Source organism: Tenrec ecaudatus, chromosome 1 (genome assembly GCF_050624435.1).
Source record: "Tenrec ecaudatus isolate mTenEca1 chromosome 1, mTenEca1.hap1, whole genome shotgun sequence".
NCBI lineage: Eukaryota > Metazoa > Chordata > Mammalia > Afrosoricida > Tenrecidae > Tenrec > Tenrec ecaudatus.
In genome coordinates this window covers 103,467,257-103,492,773 of record NC_134530.1, presented here as the reverse complement: position 1 = coordinate 103,492,773, position 25,517 = coordinate 103,467,257, and the positions used below count along the sequence as shown (strand labels likewise).

At 41.7% G+C, this 25,517-nt stretch overlaps 1 protein-coding gene across 1 annotated transcript in view; it reads right to left on the bottom strand.

Moving 5' to 3' along the window:
- TNNI3K (TNNI3 interacting kinase) overlaps positions 1-25,517 on the bottom strand; it is a 305,113-nt gene that overhangs the window by 28,066 nt on the left and 251,530 nt on the right. Inside the window, 5 exon segments of the mRNA XM_075537291.1 lie at positions 1,834-1,943; positions 19,780-19,866; positions 19,869-19,908; positions 22,196-22,250; positions 22,555-22,605. Coding sequence (XP_075393406.1) covers positions 1,834-1,943; positions 19,780-19,866; positions 19,869-19,908; positions 22,196-22,250; positions 22,555-22,605 — 343 coding nt within the window.

Below are 25,517 nucleotides of genomic sequence, written 5' to 3'. Positions count from 1 at the left end.
GCACGCAATCTTTGGTCTGTTTTTATGAATTATTCTTTTCTCTCTCTTTAACAGTACCGCTAATCCCTTGGGTCTCCATTTGATCCTCCAAAGAATGTTTTTTAGAAGCTTCCAGTGACTTGATTTTATCTCCAAACTAAACCATCTATGTATCCATAAGCATAGTCACAGAGCTTCAGTTAGCAAGAGCGAAGGGGACTCTCCTGATAGATACTTTGTGTTAAACTCTGGAATGTGTCATATCCTGCAGACTGAAGACAACTCAGCTTATTGTGCTTATTGATATCCTTATGTTCAGAAAATAGGCCGGACGCTCATATGGAAAGATGAGAAAGCCCTTTCCCAAGCTATTTTAAGACATATATAGTTTAAGACAAAATTCCTTGTATGTGGAAATCCAGGCAAGAAAACACTAAGCATTCATAAGCCATAGTCTTTTTCATTTGTTTGTTCAGCCAATATTGCTTGAATATCTGTTGATTATAGTTTTAAGTGCCAGAATTATAGTAGCAAGCAACACAGCCAGTAAGGTGCCCCCTGCTTTTATAGAGCTACCATTGGAACGGTGACAGGAGATTCTAAGCGAGTAAATGCAGTTATTGTAGGTTTTAGATGTGGCCAGTGGGTTGAGCTTTATGATCAAGAGAAGAGCTTACTTCTGAAATGCTTATTCTGCACCCCAGCACAATATTTTCACGTGTCTTACACATAGACTTATAGTGTACTTGCTAGCTTGGGTCATGGCTTTGTATAGCTTTTGTCTTTAGCAAAAGCACAGAAGACTTGATTTCTTTGTCCAAACAGCTGGACTGGGGTTTAGTCTAGTTCTCCTTTGATATGTAAGTTTCCCAAGAGAGTAGCAGCCTTGCTGGGGAGAGAGACGGAGCTCCGGAGGGGTTAGAGACACCGCCCTGTTAGAAAAGGACAGCAATCACGATGATGGTTTCAGAAGGACAAGTGAAGGCCAACAGGTGTTTATGTGTGAGGATTTCCAGGGCAAACAATGTCCACTAAATTCCCTACACTTAGAGCAGCAGAGGCAATGGGCTGAAGGCAAAACAAGGTTTTCAATGGAAGATAAAACATGCCAGCAGGGGAATTCTAGACATCGAACTCAGTGGTGTTCACTGGTGGAGGCTGTAGATTTTTCTATTTTGTCACTCTGAAAATGAAGTAGACCACCCTATATGGTACAGCTAAGTAGAGTCTTTTGCTGCCGACAAATGGCCTGGGATTTATCCTCGTATTAAATGACTGTTTCTTCTTCTACTCCCTTAGAACTCTATGTTTTAAAATACTTCTGTCACTGTTTACATTTGCTACTTTCTTTTTTCATTTCATAACATTAATTGCTCCTTTTGGACTCTAAATTTATGTGCTTCACAACTTTATCACAGAGCCATCCAGAGAGGCAGGGGAGAATTAGCACCCACATTTTCTGCCTTCTGCCTGGGTTGCTTAAGGCCTCCTCACAATGAGTAGCCAACACCAGTCTAACTTGTGCCAACTTTCTTTCTTCAGACAATGATGAAGTACAGTTCAAGCGCAGTTAATAAAATTGCAGCTGGGATGAGCCTGAGACTCATCTGTCATACCCTGGTCTTTCTTTTACTAATAAGTTGTGAGAAAAATTTCAAAATCAGAAAGCAGCAGCAAAGAAATATGAGATATTCAAACTTCTTGAGGCAATTAGAGACTAAAGAGCAGAAGGCAAATCAGTCTTTCTGCCTTGACAGTCTTAAAATACACACTGAAAGTATACTTTGGAGTTCTACTATTGGTGACAGATTTTGACCATAACACATTTTATAAGAGGAAACAAAAACTACTCACTTCAGGGCATGCATTCCGTCCTCCCATCAGCAGCGATGCCGTGGGCCTGGGGACAGGGCAGCCAATGGGAGGGCTGATGTGGTGATGAGCCATGTCTGCTCACGCAGCAGCTGCAAGTCAATCAATCACATCAAAGTCAGTCTGGGAATTGACATAAGAATTTCAAGAAGCATATGAGGGGGTGTCAACAAGTGTGTGGGGAAGTGAAATGAAAGTACATGAAGCCCACAAACTTTTGAAGCTTCCTCCTATAAACAGAGTCAACCAAAGGCATCAGGATCAAGCTGAAGCATATGTGTGTGCCGCTTTTCATACCAGCACAGGTAGAAGCAACCCAAGTATCTAGTAACTGATTATTGGCCAAGCAAAACATGGTCCCTACATGGCAGCCTGGTGGGGTAGTGGTTATGCGTTGGGCTCCTAACTAAGAGATCAGCAGTTTGAAACTACCAGCCGCTCCCCAGGAGAAAGGAGAGGCTTTGGAGTGATGTCTTGGAAACCCAAGGGAGAAGTTCTAATCTGTCCTATAGGGGCACTATAAATCAGCATGGAAGTTTTCTCTTTCTTTTGGTACATAGATAAGTAGAGTTTTTATTCAGCCATAAAGAGAAATACCGTCCTGATACAAGTAAGACCTGGGTGAAACCTGCAAACATTTTTTTCCTCAGTGAGATAAGCCAGGCACAAAAGAACAAATGCTGGCTGAGCCTACTTATGTGGAATATCGAGACTAGGCACAGGCAGGAGACAGAAAGTTTTGAGGCTACCAAGGAACAGGGGAGACAGGAGTTATTGCTTCATGAATAGAGTAAAATGAAAATGTTTTAGAAACCAACAGAGGTTTTTATTATTTAATCACAATAAAAACTATCCCTTCCACAAAAATCAACCCGTGAAACATCAGGTGAGATTAAAAGAGATCTCTATGCTATTTTTGTTTGTTTTAGTGATTTGAACAAACCGGTGGCTAATTTGACACTATAAAAACCACTTTATAATGGTTTATTTATCTAGTTATTCCGTCAACAAATAATGAGAGAGCAAAGAAAAGATTTATAAAGGAACAGTGATCCAAGAGCAATCAAAAGGAAGTAGCTTAGAGCGACTAAAGTATAGAGTGTGCACAGAACCCATCTTTTCCAGGTTAAGGGGCTCACCTTATATGTAACAAGAGGTGGGTAGTCATTGAAATATGCACTTCTAAAATCACCTATATTGTTTGGTCAAAATAGCTTTTGGTCTTTTAAATTTAGATCTGGTGACAGGGATGACAAGATTTTAAATTGTAATATTTATAATGTACTCATTGACTAAAGTCTGCTAGATACCACTAATCCGTTACTTTACTTAATACTACTCATTGATTGAAATCCTGAGTGTTGCCTCCCTACCTGGATTTCTGAATATTATAAACAACAGTTGCCATTGTGTCAATCAATGTCAGAGTGGTATTGTGCCTCTGAAGATTAAAAAATATATTGCAACACACAATACAACACAGACAATAATTGCATTAGTGTCTCCATATACGCTTCTGTGACATCGATTACATTTTCAAGCAGTTCCCCTACATATGTTCTCTGTTTCGAACTATGTCAGCATCACAGCTCTGTGGGGTTTAGTTGACTGATCTTTGGGAGGTAAACTGCCTGGCCTTTCTTCTCCGGGTGGCTTCAGCTAAGCTGCTAATCTGTTAGTAACTGGGTGTATTAGATGCTGGATCATCCATGACTCTTTTCTGAATGTTAAGCCCATTGCCATCAAGTCAATTCCAATGAGCAGCATCCTTATGAGACAGCGTGGAAATGCCTCCAAAAGTTGCCAGCGCTGTAACTTCTACAGAGGAAGATGGCACATCTTTCTGTCATGGACCCGCAGCGAGGCTCGAAGAACCAAACGTTCTCTTAGTAGCCAAGACCAATTACTGCACCGCTAGGCTCTTTTCTTCTCTGGATAGTTCTCACTTCCAATTTCCCATTATTGTAGAGGGCCCAAGGAATTCTTAACGCTCTGTTGATGATTCTCCATTGCGCAATATTCTTCATGTTCTGCACCTCCTGAATTCTTTCTGTTTGAAAATGAGTGTATAGCTGCTTCTCTTGAACATACCACAATACTCAGCAGCCATGAAAGATAGCTATAGCTTTTATGTATGTATGTAAGCATTAAGTAAGAGATGCATGCGTGTGCGTGTTTGTGTGTGTGACTAGGTTTTATTTTATGAAATTTATATATATGCAGAGTCCCTAATTGGAATAAATGGTTAAATGCTTGGATATATTCCAAACGATTAGGGTTTTGAATCAACCCAGAGATGTCTAGGAACACAAACCTGGTGGTCTGCTTCCAAAAACCCTACGGAGTCCAGCGATACAATGAAAAACATGGGGTTACCGTGGTTGGAATTGAATCAATGACAGCTACTTTTTAGGGGGGGTGGGGGGGCACATGTTGTTTGTTTAGGTGATTGGTTTTTTTTTCTTCCTAACTTGGTAGTTGGTTTAGGCAGGAATCAAATCCAGGCGTGTCTGTCTTGTTTCAAAGTCTGTGTTCTCTTCAGCGTACTTGGAATTGAAAGCATTTTGTAAGCACGTGGGATTCTTTCTGTTCTGTAGAAATATTTGCTCGGAACCAGATCGTTCTTTTGTCCTGTCTGACTATACCACAGTAACTGCGGAGACTTGATGGACGACTGCCAGCCTCTGACTCACCAAACTGTATCACAGCTAACTTTTGTTTATAAATTTCCTGTAGATTACATGAAATTATATGCAAGGTAATTTAGCATATTGCTTCATACCTTATTCCGAAGAGCTAGTTAATTATACAAAACTTAAAGTGAATAATGTAAAAATTTTAAAAATATAGATGTAAAATCATGATTTGGAAGAATTAAAATGTAAGCATGTTGCCCTTGGGTAATGTTTTCGTAACTATTCTTTTTTTCATTGAGTTCTTGACAGATACCAATTCTGTAGCCCTTCCCTCTGCAGCTGAAACACAAGCATTTTCCCACATTAGTCAAGAGCTGTTGAGCGTATACCCACTGGCACATTCACTGTGATTTACTTCACCATCCCTCTGTCTGGTGTTACGGCAAATCCGGTGTGGACACTTCAAAGAAGATCTTGTTTTAATAGGACTCCGCTCATTGATAATATTTTTAATTAATAGCTAACTAAATATGTAAAAGGCAACTCCTTTCAAAGCTTTTGATACCCACAGACAAACATCTTTCCTAAACGGTAGCATATTTTCATGATCACGTCACAAAAGGCTACGATTACACATAATAGCCGTGGTAACATGGCTGTTTATGCTCTCGGCTCCTAGCCTTCAAATTAGCAGGAAGCTTTTTGCTCCATAAAGGTTTACGGCCTCAGAAACCCACACAGGCGGTGCTGCTCTGTCCCTGGGCAGCTGGGTTTGACACCGCCAGTTCGTCCGTCCCGTGGGGAAGATGAAGCTTGCTGCTCTCGGAAAGAGGTGCGGTCTTGGAAACCCACCAGGGCAGTTCTAGTCTGGCCTATAGGCCCGCCCGGAGTCAGAACAGATTCGATGCGAGAGTTTGGTGGTGGTTTTGTTTTCTATAGTGGGTAGAATTATAATTGCTGGCACCAAGAAAATGAAAAATAAAAGTAAGGAATTGGTCAGAATATGTTGAGCTTACTTACTATGACTCATAGAAGCTGTCTTTAGGCCAAGAAATAGGTATATTAAATTCCTTACCTTGGCTACTCTGATAATTTTTAAGTCTTTCTGGAATGAGGCAAATAATCAACTCAATAATCTGATGTTTAATGATCACTGGTCTTTGTTGTAGTTTTCACCTCCAGACTACTGTATTGCGGATCTGCTACAGCTAAAAGCATAGAAACGATCTAAACGCACCGCCATCCAGTCAAATCTGACTCAGAGTGACAATATACAAGGTTTGGGGAACTGCAACGCTTATAGGATCAGACATCCTTTCTCCTTCAGAGCAGGTGGTAGATTTGAAAAACTGACCTTGCGGCTATCCGTCAAGACGTAACCCAGAGAGCTGCCAGGTATCCTTTGAACCCAATGGAGCCAGTGTATTTGGGCTAATCCTATATATCCTAAGAGTCCTGGAGGGGCACTCAACTACACGTGAGTTCACTGCAGACTCAGGTACCAATCGCCCCACTTTGGACTCTCGCATCAGACATTGCTAACTGTGTACACTCACTTGGTTGCTTCTTGGCAGTTTGCGGAATACCACTTTAACATGACTGATATGGAATCCTTCATAATTCAAAGTGGACTTTGGAAAGCTTCGGCATTTCTGGCTCCATTTCGCTTCATGCGCTTTGGGCAGCGATGCTGCTAATTAGCGCTTCTGCTGAAAGTGGGCAAGGCAACAGGAGAGTTCATGCAATTGACACTGCTGAAGTCAGCATGTTGAACTAACAGCTGGAACAATTGTTTGGTGTGTTGGGTTCACGAAGAGACTATTAATGCACTCATCAAACATTTACTTTTGTCTTTCATATGATACTCATATGTTAAATTCCTTGCATAAACATTTTTATTTGTCAAAACTGAAACTTTGTCACTGAAATAGAAGACTAACTTAAAAAATACACTGTACCTATTTATCAAGCACCTGTCTTATCATCAATGTACAGAGATAATGAAGTATAACAAATTGTAAAGTAGCAGAGTCTAGAATACCACTGTCCGGTAAAACTTCATGCAATGTAGAAAATGTTCTTCTGTACTATGGTAGATGCTAGACATGTGTGACAAGGGAGAACAGCAACGTGGCCATGTGTCTTATGGTGGGTCCTCTAGGGACAAATAAACAAAAATGATAGAACATATGTATATATGTATTCAAAGAGGGTGACAACAAAGAAAGGGCGCACACTGTTGCAGAGTGGGCCCGTTCGAAGTTCAAGGATGACATCTTAGGTTGTACTTCTCTTGATTCTTGAAGTGTCCTAGGATGATGACCACAAGAGCAGCAGATCAAAGGGCAGTTTCCTGACTTCAAGGTGAGTGAATGCCAGGTCACCAGGTAAGACAGCAGGCTGCTAATGATTCCGGGATCAGTGTTTCAGAAGGCAGGTTTCTGATGGTTGAAGTTAATAAATCCAAGGTTTGCAGAAAAGCTAACAATTTGCTCTCAAGATCAGCAGACCAGGCAGCCAAGTGCAGGCTCAAATACAAAGGTCAGATGATGAGCCCAGTGTAGGATCCAGATTCAGCAAACAAGCTTGACCACAGCTTGTATATATATTGGAAGCAGGCAAAAACCTGAATTAATTGCTTTCGATTGATTGACTGCTTATAGCAAATATCATCATGTGAGTGACTACATTATATTGAATCCTATCATGGATAATGTTGTTGTTGTTGTTAAGTATTATCCAATTGGTTCAGACTCATATCTACCTTAGGTACAAGATTAAAAATCAAAACAAAACACTGCCTGGTTGTTCGGTATGCTCACAATTGCGCCTGTATTTGAGCCCTTTGCAGCTGACATTGTGTCAATCCATCTTGTTAAAGATCTTTCTTTTCCCTTGTCTCTCCACTTTATCATGTGAGATATCCTTTTTCAGGGACTGGGCTCCCCTGGTAACATGTCCAAAATACATGGGCCAAAGGCTCACCATGCTAGCTTCTAAGGAGCAGTCTGGATGTGCTCCCTTCAAGGCAGACTTGCTTATCTTGTTGGGAGTCTGTAGTGCTTTCAGTGTTCTTCACCAGCCCTCTCGTCCGAATGCAGTGACTTCTCTGCAGTCTTCTCATTCAATGTCCAACTTTACAATGCATATGTGGCAATTGAAGACACCATGGCTTGGGCCAGGTGCACCCTGTTCCTCAAAATAATGTTTTGCTTTTTAACCCTTTAAAGCAGTCTTGTGCAGCAGATTTTCCTCAGTGGGATATGTCTTTGATTTCTTGATGATTGCTTCCATGAGCATCGATTGTGGATGCAAACAAGATGAAATCCTTGATAACTTTAATCTGTTCTCCAGTGAAGGTTGTTAGAAGCCTTCTTTGAATCCTGATATCATGTTGTTTGCATAGTGCTACTTCTCTGACTCTTTACTCAGCATTGGTGTTGAATACGGATGGTGGGCAGATCCAACCCTGATGCACACTTAAAAATGTTTTTAAACCATTCAATGTCCCCTTATTCTGTTGAAATGACTGACGTTTGATCCTTGTACAGGTTCTGCATGACAATAATGAAGTGTTCTAGAATTACCATTCTTCTCAATGCTATCCCTATGCCTTTGTATAGTCAATTAAAAAAGCAAAATTTTCTCCTGGTATTCTTTGCTTTGACTCAAGATTTATCTAATATCAAAAATGATTTCGCTTGCCCCAGGTGTCGTCTGACTCCCACCTGAATTTCTGGTAGCTCCCTGCCAATGTATTGCTGCAAACTTAGTTGAAGGATCTCCAGAAATATTTATTTATTTATTTTTAATTAAATACTTTTATTGGAGGCTCTTACACGTCTTTTCACAATCCATATCTCTTATCATATTCATCCATTTTGTCAAGCACATTTGTACATATGTCACCATCATCATTTAAAAAATATTTTCTTTCTATTTGAACCCTTGATATCAGCTCCTCATTTTCTCCCTCCCTCTCCCACCCACCCTTCCTCATGAACCCTTATTTCACCCACTTTTCTGTTGTTCGCTCTCTTGAGAGGGGGGTTATATATTGATCTTTGTGGTTGATTCCCCTTTCTCCCCTCATCTTCTCCTTCTCCTCCTGGTATATCTACTCTCATTATTGGCCCTGAGGGTTTTATTTATCCTGGGTTCCCTGTCGTGGACTCTTATCTGTAGCAGTGTGCATGTTCTGGTCTAATCTGATTTGTAAGGTAGAATCGAGGTCATGATAGTTGGGGGGAGGAAGTATTAAAGAAATATTTTACTTGAATGGAATGGTAATTATTGCAATCAAAGATGTCAGCGGCCATATATGACTTGCTCTGGCTTCCCTATTGCCAAGAGACAGGAATCAGACATGTCTTCACACATCATCCTCCTTCACCTACTCTGACACCAACCATTCCTCCCTGGCACTCTATTTCTGTTCTGGGTTCCATAATTCATTGCAGTATGCACTCAGCACTCAGAGACAACAATCACAATTATGGGAGTTTATTAGGAAATTTAATAGGACATCACGAATCCGTATCAGTAAACAGTCAGGACACAGTCATTGGTTCTCAGCAGCACCTTTCCTCAGCCAGCAGCCAAGTCTCTTCCCAGTCCTCTGGCTCTTAGCCACGTCCTCTCTTGGCTTCTGCCTCTCTGAGCTCAGCAGGCAGCCCACCTGTTGCTCTGTCTCACAGTTCCATTGTCTCAAGGCTGGTTAGTACCAGGGATCCTGTGCTCTTGGGGTTGCTCCACAGTCTCGGTGCATACTCTCCAGCACCTCAGGCCTCTGCATCCACCTCCACCACTGCAGACAGAGATCTGGAGCAGGTTCTTGTGATGCTCATCAGCTTTGACACCATGTTTGTTGTGGCTCTTGTGAACTGAGGACTGGCATTGATGGAGGTGTGGTTTGGGTCTTTTAGCAATCAAGCCTCCAAGGAAAATGAAAGCTGGTCCTTTAAGTCATATTCTCTAGTAATCTTAAAGCATCCTCAAACAAAGGGTTGGTTTAGCTCACACCCTCTACTGAGGTCAAGATTTACTCCCACCTTAATCCTGTCTATTAGGATAGCAAAAATCTACCCCCCAAATGGAGTTTTAGCCACAGGAATTGAGTCCAGAATTATAATACATTAAATATGAATTAAAATGCACTCTATAATATAATAAATGGCTAGAAAGGACATATTAATTGATTCGTTATAAATAATGTCACAATATCACACGTAACATTTTCCACATTCTCCTGACTCACCTTTCTTTGAACAGCCAGGAATATGGGCCTCTTCTAGCCAAGTGGCCAGGGAGTTGTCTTCTGCATGTCTCACCGCAGGTGAGCAAGTGCTTTCCTTGTGTCATTCACATGTGGAAGCATGATTGTCTGATAGTTCCTGGAGACCTGTTTTGGCCCATGCCTTCCATGTAGCTGGTACTTTCTCTTTCGGCACCATTGGGTCTCGACCATATGCGCGCTCTTGAAATGGTTGAATGCCTCCTATGTCTCTTTGGTACAGTTGATCTGTGCATTCCTCTATAATCTTTTGATGGTCCCTACATTATTCAATATTTTTCCCATAGAACCTTTCAATATTGTAATTCAAGACCTGATCGTTTTTCTTCAGTCCTTTCAGCTGGAGATATGCTGACAATGTGTAGCGGCATATTTAGTTCATCTAATATTTTGGTCCAAGCGGTAGATTTTCATAAACCGAAACAGTATGGCATACTACAAAGTGCCCTTTGCTAGGAAATATGGAAGCTTGACTTTCAGTCTGTCATTGATCTTAACTCTCTTGGAGATGCCAAGAGACGCCATGGAATCAAATTTACCTGTGTGGCTATTAATGTCTTTAACTATAGAATAAAGAGAGAGTATAATAATTGTGAAAATATGTTCTGAGGACGCATGCACTTAAATCTTGACCTCTTGGAAGCATGTGACATGGACCCCACACCCCGCTCTAGTAGAACTTAAACCATAGGCTGCTCTTAAGATTAATTCAGATAATGTACACTCGGCACTTGGCACCCAGTTGGCTTTTAGTAAGTATTAGCTGTTATTGTGACTGTTATTATTACCATCTAGAGATCTAAGCGTTTTATTGTCCTTTGTTGTCTGGACTTAAGAACTAATTGGTGGAGCGGTCTGTGTCTGTGCTTTTGCTGCCTCGAAGGCTCTAGGAAGCGGTTCTACCACGTGCTGTAGTGTTGGCTCGGTCCAGAATCAAGGCAACGACACCAGGTTTAAGAACTAAACATCTGAAACATCCTTTAGCATTTTCTGTTCTATTTAAATCAGAAGTTTAGTTCTGTTGGAGACATCTGGTCTCTGGCTTTGAAGCCAATGTAAACATGACATTGAGTTGCTCTGTATAAGTAAGCTACAAACCATCTCCTCTGCCATCTATTTTAGCTCACAGCGCAATCTAGCCAGTGCAGAGGATGATGACCCAGCTCTCTACGATGAGCCTCGTTACTGACACACTGCTTTGGGATAAATTAGTACTGTAGTCTGAATTCTTCAAATAATCTATCATGGTGTCCATTGCATTTTATAAAATTAACCCGCAGCACTCAGAAAACTGAGCAATATTTTTATTAAAATAATAATTAGCTGACTTTCTTGTGTTTTACAAGACACAAGTGGGCACACTTCACTTTGGTTAATCCGCGAGGTTGTGATGAAACAAAGCAACTGTGCTCTACTGTCCAGCAAGCACCAAGCCACTCGATTCTAAACTGACAGTCTCCATTGATTTATCATCCAAGTGTGTAGCACGTGAGATGGACCATGATTTTGCAATATTGAGAATGTACTAAGAATGGCTTAATTTTTTTAAACCACATCCCATTCTCATTAGAGACTGTCAGAAGAATAGATTAATTTGCACCATTGTCTGTTCTCATTGCAATCTTTGTCAATGTAATGAAGTATCGGAATGTTAATATTGGCTATATTCGTAATAATATCATCATCCATTGCACCAGGTTGATCTTTCCAAGGATCTAGGTAGCTATTGGCTGCCACCTGTCTTCTCACCACTAAACTGATGAGGATTTGTGCAGCAAACGTGAGGTCAGAATTTTGGCTCACTCCCGTTACCCTACCACTTGCCAAAATGTAGTCTATATCACCAGCGTTCCTATACCCGTTCACATTATTATGCATATGGGAATATACATATGTATATGTCCATCTTATATGGACAAGAGCATAGACAGCCATTTATTATTTAAGCAAGGGTTGCAAATTCATGAACATCAAGCCTGTGACATAACGCTGTTTCTAAATGTACTTTAATTCATATATTTTGCAACATGTGTGAGACAAAATAAAATGTCTGCAATCCATTTTGGCTGCAGGATTGACAGTTTGCAACTTTGAGTTAGAGTCTCACTATGAAGTCTTATCAAAATCAGGCAAGAATAAATTGGCAGGTGTTCTTAATTTGCTGTCACAACCTTAGTTAGAGCCTGGCACGAAAAAAATCCTTAGATCTAGACTTGAGATTTCTTGAGAACCAGCTGGTGTTCACATGACGGAGAAAAGAAAGCATGAAGTTCTCTTGGTTGGCCCCAGACCAAAACCTGGAAATGATCCATAGAATTAGTACCCACCTATAAGGGAATTTTCCTGAACAAAGCACGCAATTTATGGATTCGTTCATCTTAGCCTTCTTTACAGTATCATGATACATCAGAGCAGACGAGGCCAGGGAATAAATAAACTGGGGTCAAGGGGTTGTTACTTCTCTGAAATGTATCCAGGTCAGGTCACGTTGGCCAGTTTAGACCAGTTCCTCTCTCATATTTTCCTGGTTCTTTGGTTTCTGCCCAGTGTGGCATTTTTTAACTTCCTCTCCTTGTGATCCGATCAGGCCCCTCCCAAAGGCAGTCCTCTTCTTCAATCCACAGTACTACTGTGGGGTGAGCCAGAAATCTAGAGCCTCCTATTTCCTATACTTCTACCGCAATCTACCACAAACCCTGTGAAAATCGCCCCCAAGAGCCCTTACTTTCTCGTCCAAATCCACCACCGAAGTTAAGATCTCATACATTCTCATCTAAACAAGCCGTCCTCTGCCTCCAATTCTAACTCTTCTTTGGCAATTGTTTTGCTGCAGGAGGGCATATTTGAAATAACTATAGTGTCGCATTCAATCCCTGCTTTAAACCTTCCATGGGCATTCCCTGGGTGACACCTAAGACCCTTTCCCCTCTGGCTTTAAGGCATACCCACAGCCTGGTGTGCTTGGCGGGACGCTCCTGCATTCTCTGAGCCCTCTCTACTGAACCACTTGAGAAAGCCTCTCTGACGGCATCCCTAAGGCGTCTCTGCCTCCCCACGGGTTACCTATGTGATTCAGATGCATCTTTTGAAGAGCGATCCTTGGTATAAGTCCAGGCAGGAGGCACTTCCAGAGAGACTCCTTATTCCTCTGTCCTTTCTCACTAGTGATGCCTGCGTTCTGCTGGGGTTGCATTCCTTCGTCTTCTTCTCAGGGAGTTCCCGGCCCAGAGGAGGCGCTCTGTGGTGGCCTATGAAGAATGATGACAACGAGCAGTTGCTCAGGGCTTCCTGTTGGAGGCGCTGTTCCAAATCCCTGAGGTGGGTCAACTTATGACCCTTACTTTACAAGAAATTGAAGTATACTCTTAGGGTAAGTAATGTTCCCAGCATCACAAAACACATCCTGGTACATACCCTACAGAAGCTCTACAGCCTTGACAATGTTATCCTGCATTTTTTTTGCTTTGTTTTGTAGGTTCAACTAATACAGAAATTTAAAAACCTTTAATTTCCTTATAAACAAGTCAACTAGTGTATATGGCAACAGTGGGTGGACTTTCCCGTTTCTGTTGACTCCCGTGGCTGTACCACTTAGAGATAGAACATTTAATTCCTGTTTTCCACACTATCGTGCTTCGAGCCTTTACTGCTCGCTCTAGCCCTGTGGACACATAAGGATCCCTGGTGGTGCAGAGATTACGCAGCGGGCTGTGATGCACAGACCGGCAGTTTGAAACCAGTAGGCACTCTGAGGGAGAAAGATGGGCTTTCTGCTCCCATCGGAGTTTCAGACTCAAGGCGGGCAGTTCTAGCCTGCCCCATGGGTCACTTTGAGTTGGCATCGAGTCCACGGCAGTGAGTTTGGTGGTTTTCTTTGGTGGGCATACAAACTGCCCGCCCTTGGCCCAGAAGCAGCTCAGATAACACAAAGGGACTGGATAGAGTGGCTTTTCACCTTAAATTATACGGCGAATTTATATTTTATAAAAAGGCATTTGGAGACAACGGTAATATTTGGGCTCTATTTTATATTTCTCCAGGGAGAAAGGACCCCGTGAAGCCAGAAGAATGAGTGTGTGTAATTGATAATGCTGCCACGCATTTCAGTCCTGGATTTGCTCCGCAGTGTAAATGGCTAATATGTAGCTTCTATTGAATCTGATGCTTCACATAATTTATTGCTGAACATGTACTAGATTGCCTAACCACTGCAATAATATTAGCAGACTCATTTTTGATGCATAGTTACTGTCCAACTTTAAAAAATTCAACATCTATCACAAACAAACTCTTTCCAAAGAAATGCTACAAATTCTAATACTCAGAAAATGGGAATAAAGTTATTTTTAGGCAAGACTTTTCACTGTTTTTTTTTTACATAATATTCTCTCTCTCCAAAAAGAGCAAATAATTCTCGAGCCCCATGAGGGAGAATGGATATCCCTGAAATATTCATTTTATAATTAATGAATGATAACGGGTTAGATGACACTCCTGATCCTGGGTTTATAGCTAGCAACTGATAGTGAAGGCAACGAGGCTGTAAAATGGTGTGAGTGAATGCTGGAATAAACACCATGATAGTCTGTGCCTGGGAGCATACAGGTGAAAGTACTTAACTCAAACCTGGAGAATTGAAGCATTTGTTTTGGAGGCTCGGGTGAAGCTAAAACCTGAAAGCAAATTGGAATTCGTGTGATGAAAAGCAGGGAAGAGTGAACATCTCTGACAAACAGAACGATGTTCGTAAAGGCGCAGAGGAGACATATCGTGTTGGAAGATGCAATAGTTCTGCGTTACTGGGGCGGAGTTGACCTGGGGAGGGAACCAGGAACATAAGCATGAGGACTTTGTAGCTTGTTTTAGGAAATGTTGTTTTTAATCTTAAAAGAAAAAAAAACTAACATTGGGGGTTTTAAATAAAGAAATCATGCAGTCTAATACCAATTTTTCAAAGCCCAATGCACCCATAGTATGGTGAAGAGTGTGATTAAAGAGAGCTCGTGAACAAAACTGGAAAGGCCATTGGTACTGTGCAGGACTGGTGGTGCAGTGGTTATACATGGGGCTGACATCCACATGACCAGCAGTTCAAAACCACAGCAGCTCTGAGGGCCGTTGGTTGGGTTGCCTCCTCCTATAAAGCACTCCAGTTTTGGAAACCCACAGGTGGCCGCTGTGCGTCAGCATGGGCTCAATGGCATTGGGTTTGCTTTTGGGTCTGGAGTGCAGGACTGATGAGTGAGTGTGACAGTTTTGTAGGACATTAGGTTGCTAAACACCATTTAATTATGTTTCTAGATACTTGCAAAGAACCATCGGACATTGGCATTTTTAAAAACAAATGAATAACAGCATTGAAAGCACACATGTTTAAGGATTCTCTGGCTACATGCTGAAAACTTCAATAAACATTAATGAGAAACATTTAAAACCCTAAATTAAAGGAAAGCCCTAGGGGAACTGTGTGCTCCATGCTGGGCTGCCAACCACAAAGTCAGCAGTTCGAACTCACCGGCTGCTCTGTGTGAAGAAGACTGGCTCTCCCGCCTATAAGGATTCACAGTCTTGGGAAATCAAAGCAAGTAGATCCACTCTGTTTGACAGGGTCACTGTGAGCTGGGACCGTCCCTGGGGAAACGGGGGCTCCCCCTGTCGATCTATCTCGTACCTAATTGCTGTCCACTTGATTTCCACTGTGGTTACCTCATTTGCATCCCAAGAGAACTGTGACTTAAGGTTTTCAATTTTCAACGGATCATTGTTTTCAGAAAAAGATCCCCAGGTTTTTCCTCTAAGGCAACTCTGGGCACACTCAAACCACTACCCTTTGGATTACCATTGGGCCACTTTACGCACAAGTTAGCTACTCTCAAAGAATCCAGTCAATCCCAACAGTTTTATTTATTTAGCTAGACTTAGACAAGGAGGTGCTAAAATTCATGTGGAAAGCAAAAACACCTTGCTGTTGTTTTTCGTTGGCATCGACTTGCTTCTGACTCACAGTGACCCTATGTACGACAGAAAGAAGTGCATGCAAGAAACTTTGCCCTACAGTGATTATTCTCAGTGGGACGGCAACGTGCCATCTTCACCAGTCTGAGCCCATCATTGCAGCCACTGTGTCTTCTTGTCAAAGACCTGCCTCTTTTCCGTGGCGCTGCTACCTACACAGACACGCGGTCCTACTCCAGGTTCTGGCCTCTCCTGACAACACGCCCCAGGTAGGCGAGAGCAAGTCTCAGCATCCTTGCCTCTAAAGAGCAAGACAGATTTTCTTGACATTTTGGCTTCCGTGATATTTTCAATAGTTTTCAGCAGCACCGTCATTCAAGTGCATCGATTCTTCTTTGGTCCTCCGTGTACAACTTTCACACCATAAGAGGTGATGATAGAGACCACGGATTTGTCCAGACACATCTTAGTTTTCCCAAAAACCTCATTGCTTTCCAATGTCTCTGTGCAGCATCGTCTGATCTAATGACGGCTGCTTCCATGCACATTAATTGTGGTTCCACGCCAGACAAAATCCATGACAACTTCAAACTTTTGCCCGTTTATCATGCTGTGACCTACTGGAGAAGTTGTGAGGATTTTTGCTTTCTTTATACTGCATTGTAATCCGTAAGGAAGGCTGCAATCCTTGATCTTCATCAGCAAGTGTTTTAAGTCTTCCTCACTTTCATCAAACAAGGTTGTGTCCTCTACATATTTCAGGTTTTTAATAAGGCTTCTTCAATCCTGATGCCACATTCTTCTTCATCGAATCCAGCTTCTCTGATGGTTTGCTCAGCATACAGATTGAATAAGTATGGTGAGAAGATACAACCCTGACTTACATCTTTTACTAATTCTTAGCTGTGTACTATGACCTTGTTCTGTTCACGCGTCTGTCTCTTGTTCCCATGGGCAGGTTCTACATGGGTACAAGGTCATGTTCTGGATTCCTATTCTTCTCAATTCTTTTGCTCCTAGTCTTCCTGTTCTTTTGGTATGGACCACACAACCGAGTGCCTTTGCATAATCCACAAAACACAAGTAGCTACATGCCATGGCTATTAAGTAGATTCCAACTCACTTCAAACATATAGGACAGAGTAGAACTGCCACATGTGAATGCCAAGATCCTAAGATTTACCTAGGCAGACTGCTACATTTTGTCCATGGAGCTGAAAGTGGATGAACACTGCTTAAGTTGGCATTAGTACCCGAGAGCTTTAACCACTGCACCACTGAGTCATGGAGTGGATGGGAATTTGTAATTAGCAGAGTTCAGTGTGACAAGATATAAGACTGACCCAAATAGCAGGGAGGGAGTGATCATCCAAAATGTAGCTTCCTTACAACCTCAAACATGTACTCATTTTGACTGTGATTAGATTCCCAACCCCCATCTGATTCATGTGCACTGAGTATAATGTATAGTAAGAGCAAAAATTAGACTCAAAAAGCAACATCTTGGGAATATAGCCATATATGTAATAGAAAAGTATTAGGATACAGTAGCGTTTTCCCCTATGCCACTTTTGCTTTTTAAAAAAATTTTTTAATTCTTACCTCAGCGGGCTCATGTTGTACTTGTCCTTTTGTGCCTGACTTACCTCGCTTAGCATGATTTCCTCCAGTTCTTCCCATCCTGCTATGTGCCTCATACGTTCATCACTGCTTTTTAGTGATGCGTAGTACTCCGTTGTATGTATATACCATAGTTTTTTAATCCAATCGTCAGTTGATGGAAATTTGAGTTGCTTCGAACTCCTTGCAATTGTGAACTGTGCCACAATGAACATTGGAGCACAGATGTCTGGTCTTGGTTTGTTTCTTGCCTCTTCTGGGTATATGCCGAGTAGGGGGATTGCTGGGTCATATGGTAACTCTATTTCCATCTGTTTTAGGTATCGCCAGATTGATTTCCATAGTGGCTGTATGTACTTACAGGCCCACCAGCAGTGGATGAGAGTTCCTGTCTCCCCACAGCCCCTCCAACACTTGTTGCTTTCTGAGTTTTTGAATTGGGCTACCTTTGAGGGTGTCAGGTGGTACCTCATTGTTGTTTTAATTTGCATTTCTCTTATGGCTGAAGATCGGGAACATTTTCTCATATGTTTGTTGGCCATTCGGATTTCTGTCCCTGTAAAATTTCTGTTCAAGTCCTTTGCCCACCTTTTAAGTGGGCTATTGGTTTTTTTCTTTTTGGAATCTAGCAGAGTATTGTAAATTTTAGTAATAAGGCCTTTGTGCGATGTGTCATTGCTAAAGATGTTTTCCCAGTCTGTGGACTCTCTTATTATTCTCTTGGTGAATTCTTTAGATGTACACAAGTGTTTTATCTTCAGTATATCCCATTTGTGGATTTGTGCCTCCTCTGTGTTTGTGTCCTTCCCTATTTCTGATAGCCTGTGCATTCCCTGCGCCAAAGTTCTCAAGTTGGTCCTAATTCCCTCATTGATGGCCCTAATAGTTTGGGGTTTAACATCAAGGTCTGTGATCCACCTTGAGTTTATTCTTGTGCATGGAGTGAGATAACAAGCGGCCATCTAGCTCAGAAGCAAAAAAGCCCACATGGAAGAAGCACACCGGCCAGTGCGATCATGAGGTGCCAAAGGGACCAGGTATAAGGCATCATGCAAAAAAAAAAAAGAGAGAGATGTGTGTATGTGTACATATGTATGTGTGTATGTATGTATATATGTGTGTTTATATATATGGTATGTATATATATATACATACCATATTGAATGAAGGGTGAAGTGCAGAGTGGAGACCCAAGGCCCAAGTGTAGGCCAATGAAGATCCCCTCATAGAGTGGTTTAGGAGAGGAGATGGGTTAATTAGGGTGCGATGTAGTACCGATGAAGAACACAGCTTTCCCCCAGATACTGGATGCTTCCTCCCCCCAACTACCATGATCTGAATTCTACCTTGCAGGGCTGGATATGGCAGAGGTTGTACACTGGTACATATAAGGGCTGGAGGCACAGGGAATCCAGGGTGGATGATACCTTCAGGACCAAGGGTGTGAGGGGCGATGCTGGGAGAGTGGAGGGTGAGTGGGTTGGGAAGGGGGAACTGATTACAAGGATCCACATGTGACCTCCTCCCTGGGAGAGGGACAGCAGAGAAGGGGGGGAAGGGAGACTCCGGATAGGGCAAGATATGACAAAATAACGATGTATAAATTACCAAGGGCACATGAGGGAGGGGAGAGTGGGGAGGGAGGGAAAAAAAAGAGGACCTGATGCAAAGGGCTTAAGTGGAGAGCAAATGCTTTGAGAATGATTGGGGCAGGGAATGTATGGATGTGTTTTATGCAATTGATGTATGTATATGTATGGATTGTGATAAGAGTTGTATGAGCCCCTAATAAAATGTAAAAAAAGAAAAGAGGAGGAAAAAAAAGAGAATGATTAGGGCAAAGAATGTACAGATGTGCTTTATACAATTGATGTATGTATATATATGCACTGTGATAAGAGTTGTATGAGCCCTTAATAAATTGTTTTAAAAAAAGAGTTGTATGAGCCCCTAATAAAACGTTTAAAAAAAGTATTAGGAAAATAAATTCTCTTTTATATAATGTGAGATACACTGGAAGCATTGTTTCTATGTGTTGCTACTTTCTGTCCACCCCTCTATACACACTAAAAAGGCATTTCTAAAATCTAATTTCAAAAAGTAAATATTATATTGTCCAAATTATTTGCAGCCATCTGTCACATGGGACTTAGTGATTTGCTTGTTTCATTAACAACACATAAATCAAAGATCTACACTTCAATAAAACGTACCTATACTCCTGTGTCCCTGAGTCTAAGTTCACGGAGTTGGGTCATTAACTTTTTTAGATTGGGGACATACCTTAAGACAATTTAAGGTTGTTTACTTACCTCCCACTTTGCCGTCCCACTGAGAACAATCACTTCGGTAGGGGGGAAATTGCAGTTGTGAACATGCACTGAACTTTGTAAAGCAGAGAGACTTTATGGCAACTTATTTTACCTGGATTGAGATGAGCAAATGGAATTTCGGTGAGAAGCTCCCAGAGACACAGAGCATAGCTGAAGAGGTCAGCTTTGATGGTGTATAGGTGCACTGAGTGAAAACCTCAGGACCCATCCCCCAGGGATTCTGCTTATCAAGAAAGAGTCACCAGTCATTGAACCAACCTTTTAGCTTCTTTGCTGTACAGCAGTATTCTCTTCTGTGAGGGTTTGCTGAGACATCTCAGATGATTTCAAAAGAGAGCATTGCCATGAATGAAAATTTCCTAATGCTCACTTATATTTAAGAACAAACTGTACTGAAGCCAAGAGGCGATCTTCCCAACAGAAGCAAGGTCAAAGACCATTGCCTTCAGAATGGCTTACCCCTGAACATAAAGAACAGAAACGATCTCACAATTGGATCAATAAACAACATCACGTTAAATAGAGAAAAATCAGAAAGCATTTAAGTTGTTATGGATTTCACTTTCCTTGGATCCACAAACATCTACGGAAGTAGCAGTCGAGAAGTGGTGCCGTATTATATTAGACAAATTTATTGCAAGGGATCACTTTAAGATGTTAAAGAGCAAGCATACTGAACACAGATCGCTGTGCTTAAATCAAACCAGAATCCTTTTCATTGTCCCTGATGTATGCAATGCTAGAGAGCAATTACTGAATCCTGGAAGACAAATGGATACCTTTGAATTATGGTGCGTGCAAAGAATATTGGATAGACTATGGATTACCAGGAGAATGAAAGAAATCTGTTTTGGATAAAGTACAGCTAGAATGTTCCTTAGAATCAAGGATAGTGAGACTTCATCTTATGTGCTTGGGACATATTATCAGGAGAAACCAGGCCCTGGAACAGACCAGTGTGTTTGTCAGAAACAAGAGAGAGAGAAAGATGAACTGACACACTGGCTGGAATAAGGGGCTTAAACATAATATCAATTGTAAGTATGGTGCAGGGCTGGGCACTATTTCTTCTTGTTGAGTTGCTATTAGTTATCAACAATGACATGGAACTTAATCACCACAGCCCCAATGGCACTGCTGTTTATTTAAGAATATCTTTCTTCTAGAAACTTTGTAAACTTGTGAATAACCAGCCATGGATTTCTGACCAGGGAGCACTCTATGAATTCCTAGAATTGATTCAGGTCACAAGGGAGATGCCTTTCCTTACTTGGGTCTTTTAGCTATAATTTAGGAAAGGACAAAATTCTGATTATATACATGACCTAAAGACTGAGAGAAAGCATAACAAGACTCCCAGGCACATATCGATGCAGTCGTTTTTGACCCACAGATTCCTATATACATCAAAATGAGATGCAGCCAGTCCTGCACCAGCCTTGCAATTGTTCTTGGGTTCGAGCCCAGTGTTGCAGCCACTGTGTTAATCTGTCCTGTCTAGAGCCTCTCTCATGTTGGCTGCCTCTCTAATTTATGAACCATGATGACCAGGACCTGGTCTCTCTTGACATGTGCAAGTATGTGAGGCAAACTCTTGCTGCCCTTGTCTCTAAGAAGCATTCTTCCTGTCCTTCTTCCACCTCTTCTCTCAGCCTGTCACCCTGTGGAGACTTGTGTGTTGCTGGAAGCTATGTCGTTGGTATTTTAAATGCCAGCAGATTTACTCAAAGTGAACAGGCTTCAGAGGAACGTGCAGACAGGAACAGACTACCAAGGAGGAAGCGATTGGCCACCTCAGATGCATTAGTCACTGAAAACCTGGTGGTGGCCCCTGTGTTGAACTATAAATGACTCCATAGGATTTCCTGTACTCCAAACCCTCGTGGTGTCCTGTGCTACCCGAACGGCCAGCATTTGGAAACCAGCAACCGAGCCCAGAGGAGAGAGATGGCGCTCCCTCCTTTCACAAAGGTTTACAGTCGCGGAGCCTCACAGGGGCAGTCCTACTGTCCTACGGGGTCTCTGAGAGGTGGACTCAGCGCAGTGACAGTGGGCTGAGAAGCATTTGCAGAAGCACATCAAGAGGTCTTTCTTCCCCACTGCCTTGGGATTGGGGGTGCTTTACATTAGTAGACCAGACTTATGATTTTCGCCCTTGGAACCCAACCTGGTGGTTGGTAGCATAGCATGTTTCCCACGATACCGCCAAGGGTGCTAAGAAGATTTAAATACTCCGTTCAGTTACATTTAAGACACGTTCAGCTTTATGTTATTCATAACATTTTCTAAGCTTATTTCTCAAGCAGAACCTTGAAATAGTTCTTTTGGGACCGACTGAAAATAAAAATACAAAACATTATCCTGCCACTGGGATTGTGACATTGTTTCCCATGAATGCTGCTCTCTGCTCTCCCCACCCACCCCCTCCCTCCAGCCCCTCTCCTCTCAGGCTGCTTCTACACATCTTAATTGTTTAGTAATTATAGGGAACACACGCCGCAGCAAACCCCAGGTTGTTTTGTCATGTTGTCTTTATCCAGAGACTGCAGAAATCTCGATTCGGAGGGAGAGATGAAACAAATTCCCATCAAAGAAATATTTCAGAATCCAAAGGAAAGAAACCTAAGATTCCCTTGCCACATGAAACTCAAGCCATATTTAAACCCTTTTTTCCTTTTTCTGTTGTTGTCCACGATATGAAAAAGGAGAATACATGCTACATAAGTTCAAACTCCAGGGTCAGCGCAAGATGAGTAATTTACAGAAGTTCGCCTGTCCGTGTGCAACGCAGTTTTAGCATCTGCTCTGACTGGAGCTGGGAAAGAAGCAGGTGTCCCCTGAGCGATTCATTGTGGAAATCTCACCCCCAAAGTCTGCCACCACGGCATGCCTGTCCTCGTAGAGGAGAAGACTGTGACTGTGGGAAAACAGAGGAGGCCTTGAGGACACGCGGCTCCTCCATAAGCCACTCGCCCTTCAAGGAAGACGCGTCAGTATCTCAGCCCTGAAGGTCAATGAGCTGTGCAATGAGCAGAGCTCGCCGGTGAATTCTCTCCATTTGACTAATTGAAAAATACAAAATCTGGTTATGTTATATCTAACATTGAAATCACACCGGCTTCCTACTGTAGACAAACCCTCTAAACTGTCAAAAGGACCCATGAGCCGAAGATCAGGTTTTCGACTCACGACAAACTCCTTTGGTAACAGCTACCGTTTAGAGTCAAGAGCGAGGCACACGTGTGCGCACAGCGGAGCCTGTTAGAACGGCAGATGAGCACAGGTCAAGCAAAGCTTGCCACAAACATCGTTTAAAGACGGAATTTTCTTTCTTGCTAATATATTCTAGCTCCCGTCCTGGGACAAAAGAATGCTTTTCCAGGGCCGTGAGGTGAGATAAACTCCGTTCTAAGATTGGGCGGGGCTGGGGGTGAGTGGAGAACGACGTGCAACGGTCCGCAGAGGTCCTCTCTATGACCCAGATTTCAAACTGGATGATGCTAAGGAAGGAGCTTTTCCAGAACTGTATCAGCGCCGAGACAGAGACCAAGAGGAACCCTTCTTCCATATATTAGTCACGTGGGCAAGGGCTATCTTTTGGACAAACATGATGATCCATGTTGTCTTTGAATGTCGTTGTTTATACATGTTATTGGCTTATAAATGAGTCATTTCAATATTAGAAGGTCCTCCTTGGACTTCTTTTAGGCTACAGTCCATTTATCCTGCTCCAAATTACTTCACTTTTTGACCAATATAAGAACACAGCTACTATTTTTCCCATCCTGCAGAGGATAAAAAGAATATTGAATCATTTATACTAGTATCAATGTGTTCTGGTGTTGAGTTGAGCTGTATATGACGGTTACTTTTGCGTTTATCTCATGTCATTAATGAATTTTATCTTTGCAACTACAAGAAACCTAGAATGTCTTCAAAGTGCCCTTTTGGTGGTGGGGGGGGGAGGGGGAAATTTCCCCATAGAGTTATTAGGGACATTGAAATAGGAATTCACAACATAATCCCTTAACCACAGATTATCAATTAATAGTTAACACACATGATGATCACATTACTGTAATAAGGAACAAGGCTCTCTGGAATGTCAAATGCAACAAGTAAAATGCACCAAGATGCTGCGCCACTAGATTCCTTGAATGAATTGGAGGAGTTTCAGTAAACTAATCCTTTGGCCTCTCAGGGGAAAATGAATGTTACACTTCAGAGACACCATTGAAACAAACAGCATGAATGTGTCAATAATAGGAAATCATACATATAGCAGGCTACCTTTTATTTTATTGCTAATTCCAATTAGTTGGTTAGAACAGCAATCATAAAACATTTTTATAGAGTGGACTGGCAAATCAAACAGGCTTGCAATTGGGCGACTCCGAATAATTATAGAAGAAGGTTTAAGGGTTCCTCGACTTTAAACCTTTCGTCTTCCGGGGTAACAGGCACTGAAGTAAGGTTTCAAAGCCATGGATCAAGAGATGTCCGTCCCATCAAGGGCATACTTTTGTATTCATTCATTATTTGACACTTCTTCCGAAATAAGTAATTTGCATTATTATGAATGATTATACTAACTGGTTGGAGGTGTGTGTGTGTGTGTGTGTGTGTGTGTGTGTGTGTGTAGGCAAGGGGGGAGTTGGGCTCAAGAGTAGCTTAGCTAATTTTTACTCTTCTATTAAAAAATAGGAAGTGACTGGTTACTGGGTCACCCACCAGTACACTGTGGTAGAGACGTAGGTCTCTCAAATGTGGGGATGGTGCCTTATTCACTGTTACATTACCAGTATTTTTAGCATAATACTTACCACATAGGCATATTCAAAAACATTTATTGAAATAAATTAAAGGGAGCAAAATTTGTTTCAGGCAACAGGCATGGGTTTGCAAGGGTAAAGATTGTACCTATTAATTATCAAATATTTACTGACTGCCATTAATCAATCTGCAAACACATATTTAAAATCTAGGGAGTCCTAGAACTGATGGAGAAATTAAAGTTAATCTTTTTAAATCCTCTTTATTGTTAGATGGAGTCTGACCCAGAGAATGTTAAGTGTATAAGCAGAGGTTAATAGGTAGTTAGTGGCAATGTGGATCTAGAATTCAGTTTACCTTGGTCACCATCTCAAAATACTGCTTGGAAAATAGTAGAGAACCAGTAAATTTATTTTTTATAAACCATCCATGCATCATATTTGGATCATGTACCTTTTATCAAAGCATGATATAAACTCTTCTCACATGATCAGAACACACTAGGGGATAGAAAGTTATATTAAGTTATGGATTCCAACTTTCAAGGTATTTTCAATTTTTATGTGAAAATAAAGATGAATGTAGATATTATTAAGATTCAAAGAGAATCATGTGTGGTAAGAAATGACCTTGAAAGCCAATGTAAAATATTTTCTCGGTACCTTTTATATGCCCGGAAATTTCCTAGATACTGGCAGGCAAAGGTTTTTCCCTTTGAACTCATACTGTAGTAAGAATGAAGGAGGTAGCAAGAGATTAAAGGGAAAATAATTTCAAGTTTGGAAAAAAAATCTCAAGAATTGCAAATGTGTATAACATATAATGGATTGATAAGAATACTCTACTTAATAAAATGGAGAATAGCCACTGAAGAATAATAGAGGTGCCTTTTGTGTAACACGAGGAACTCCGAAAGCCCTGGGAAAATGTGGGGAATCCTGCAGGAGTTAGCTGCAGGCTCCATGCCGAGGGAATAATGTTTGGAGGACAGGGAGACTGGTGCCCCAGAATCATTTCAATCTCTAAACACTAGAGAGGCAGAGGGGAAACGAGAAA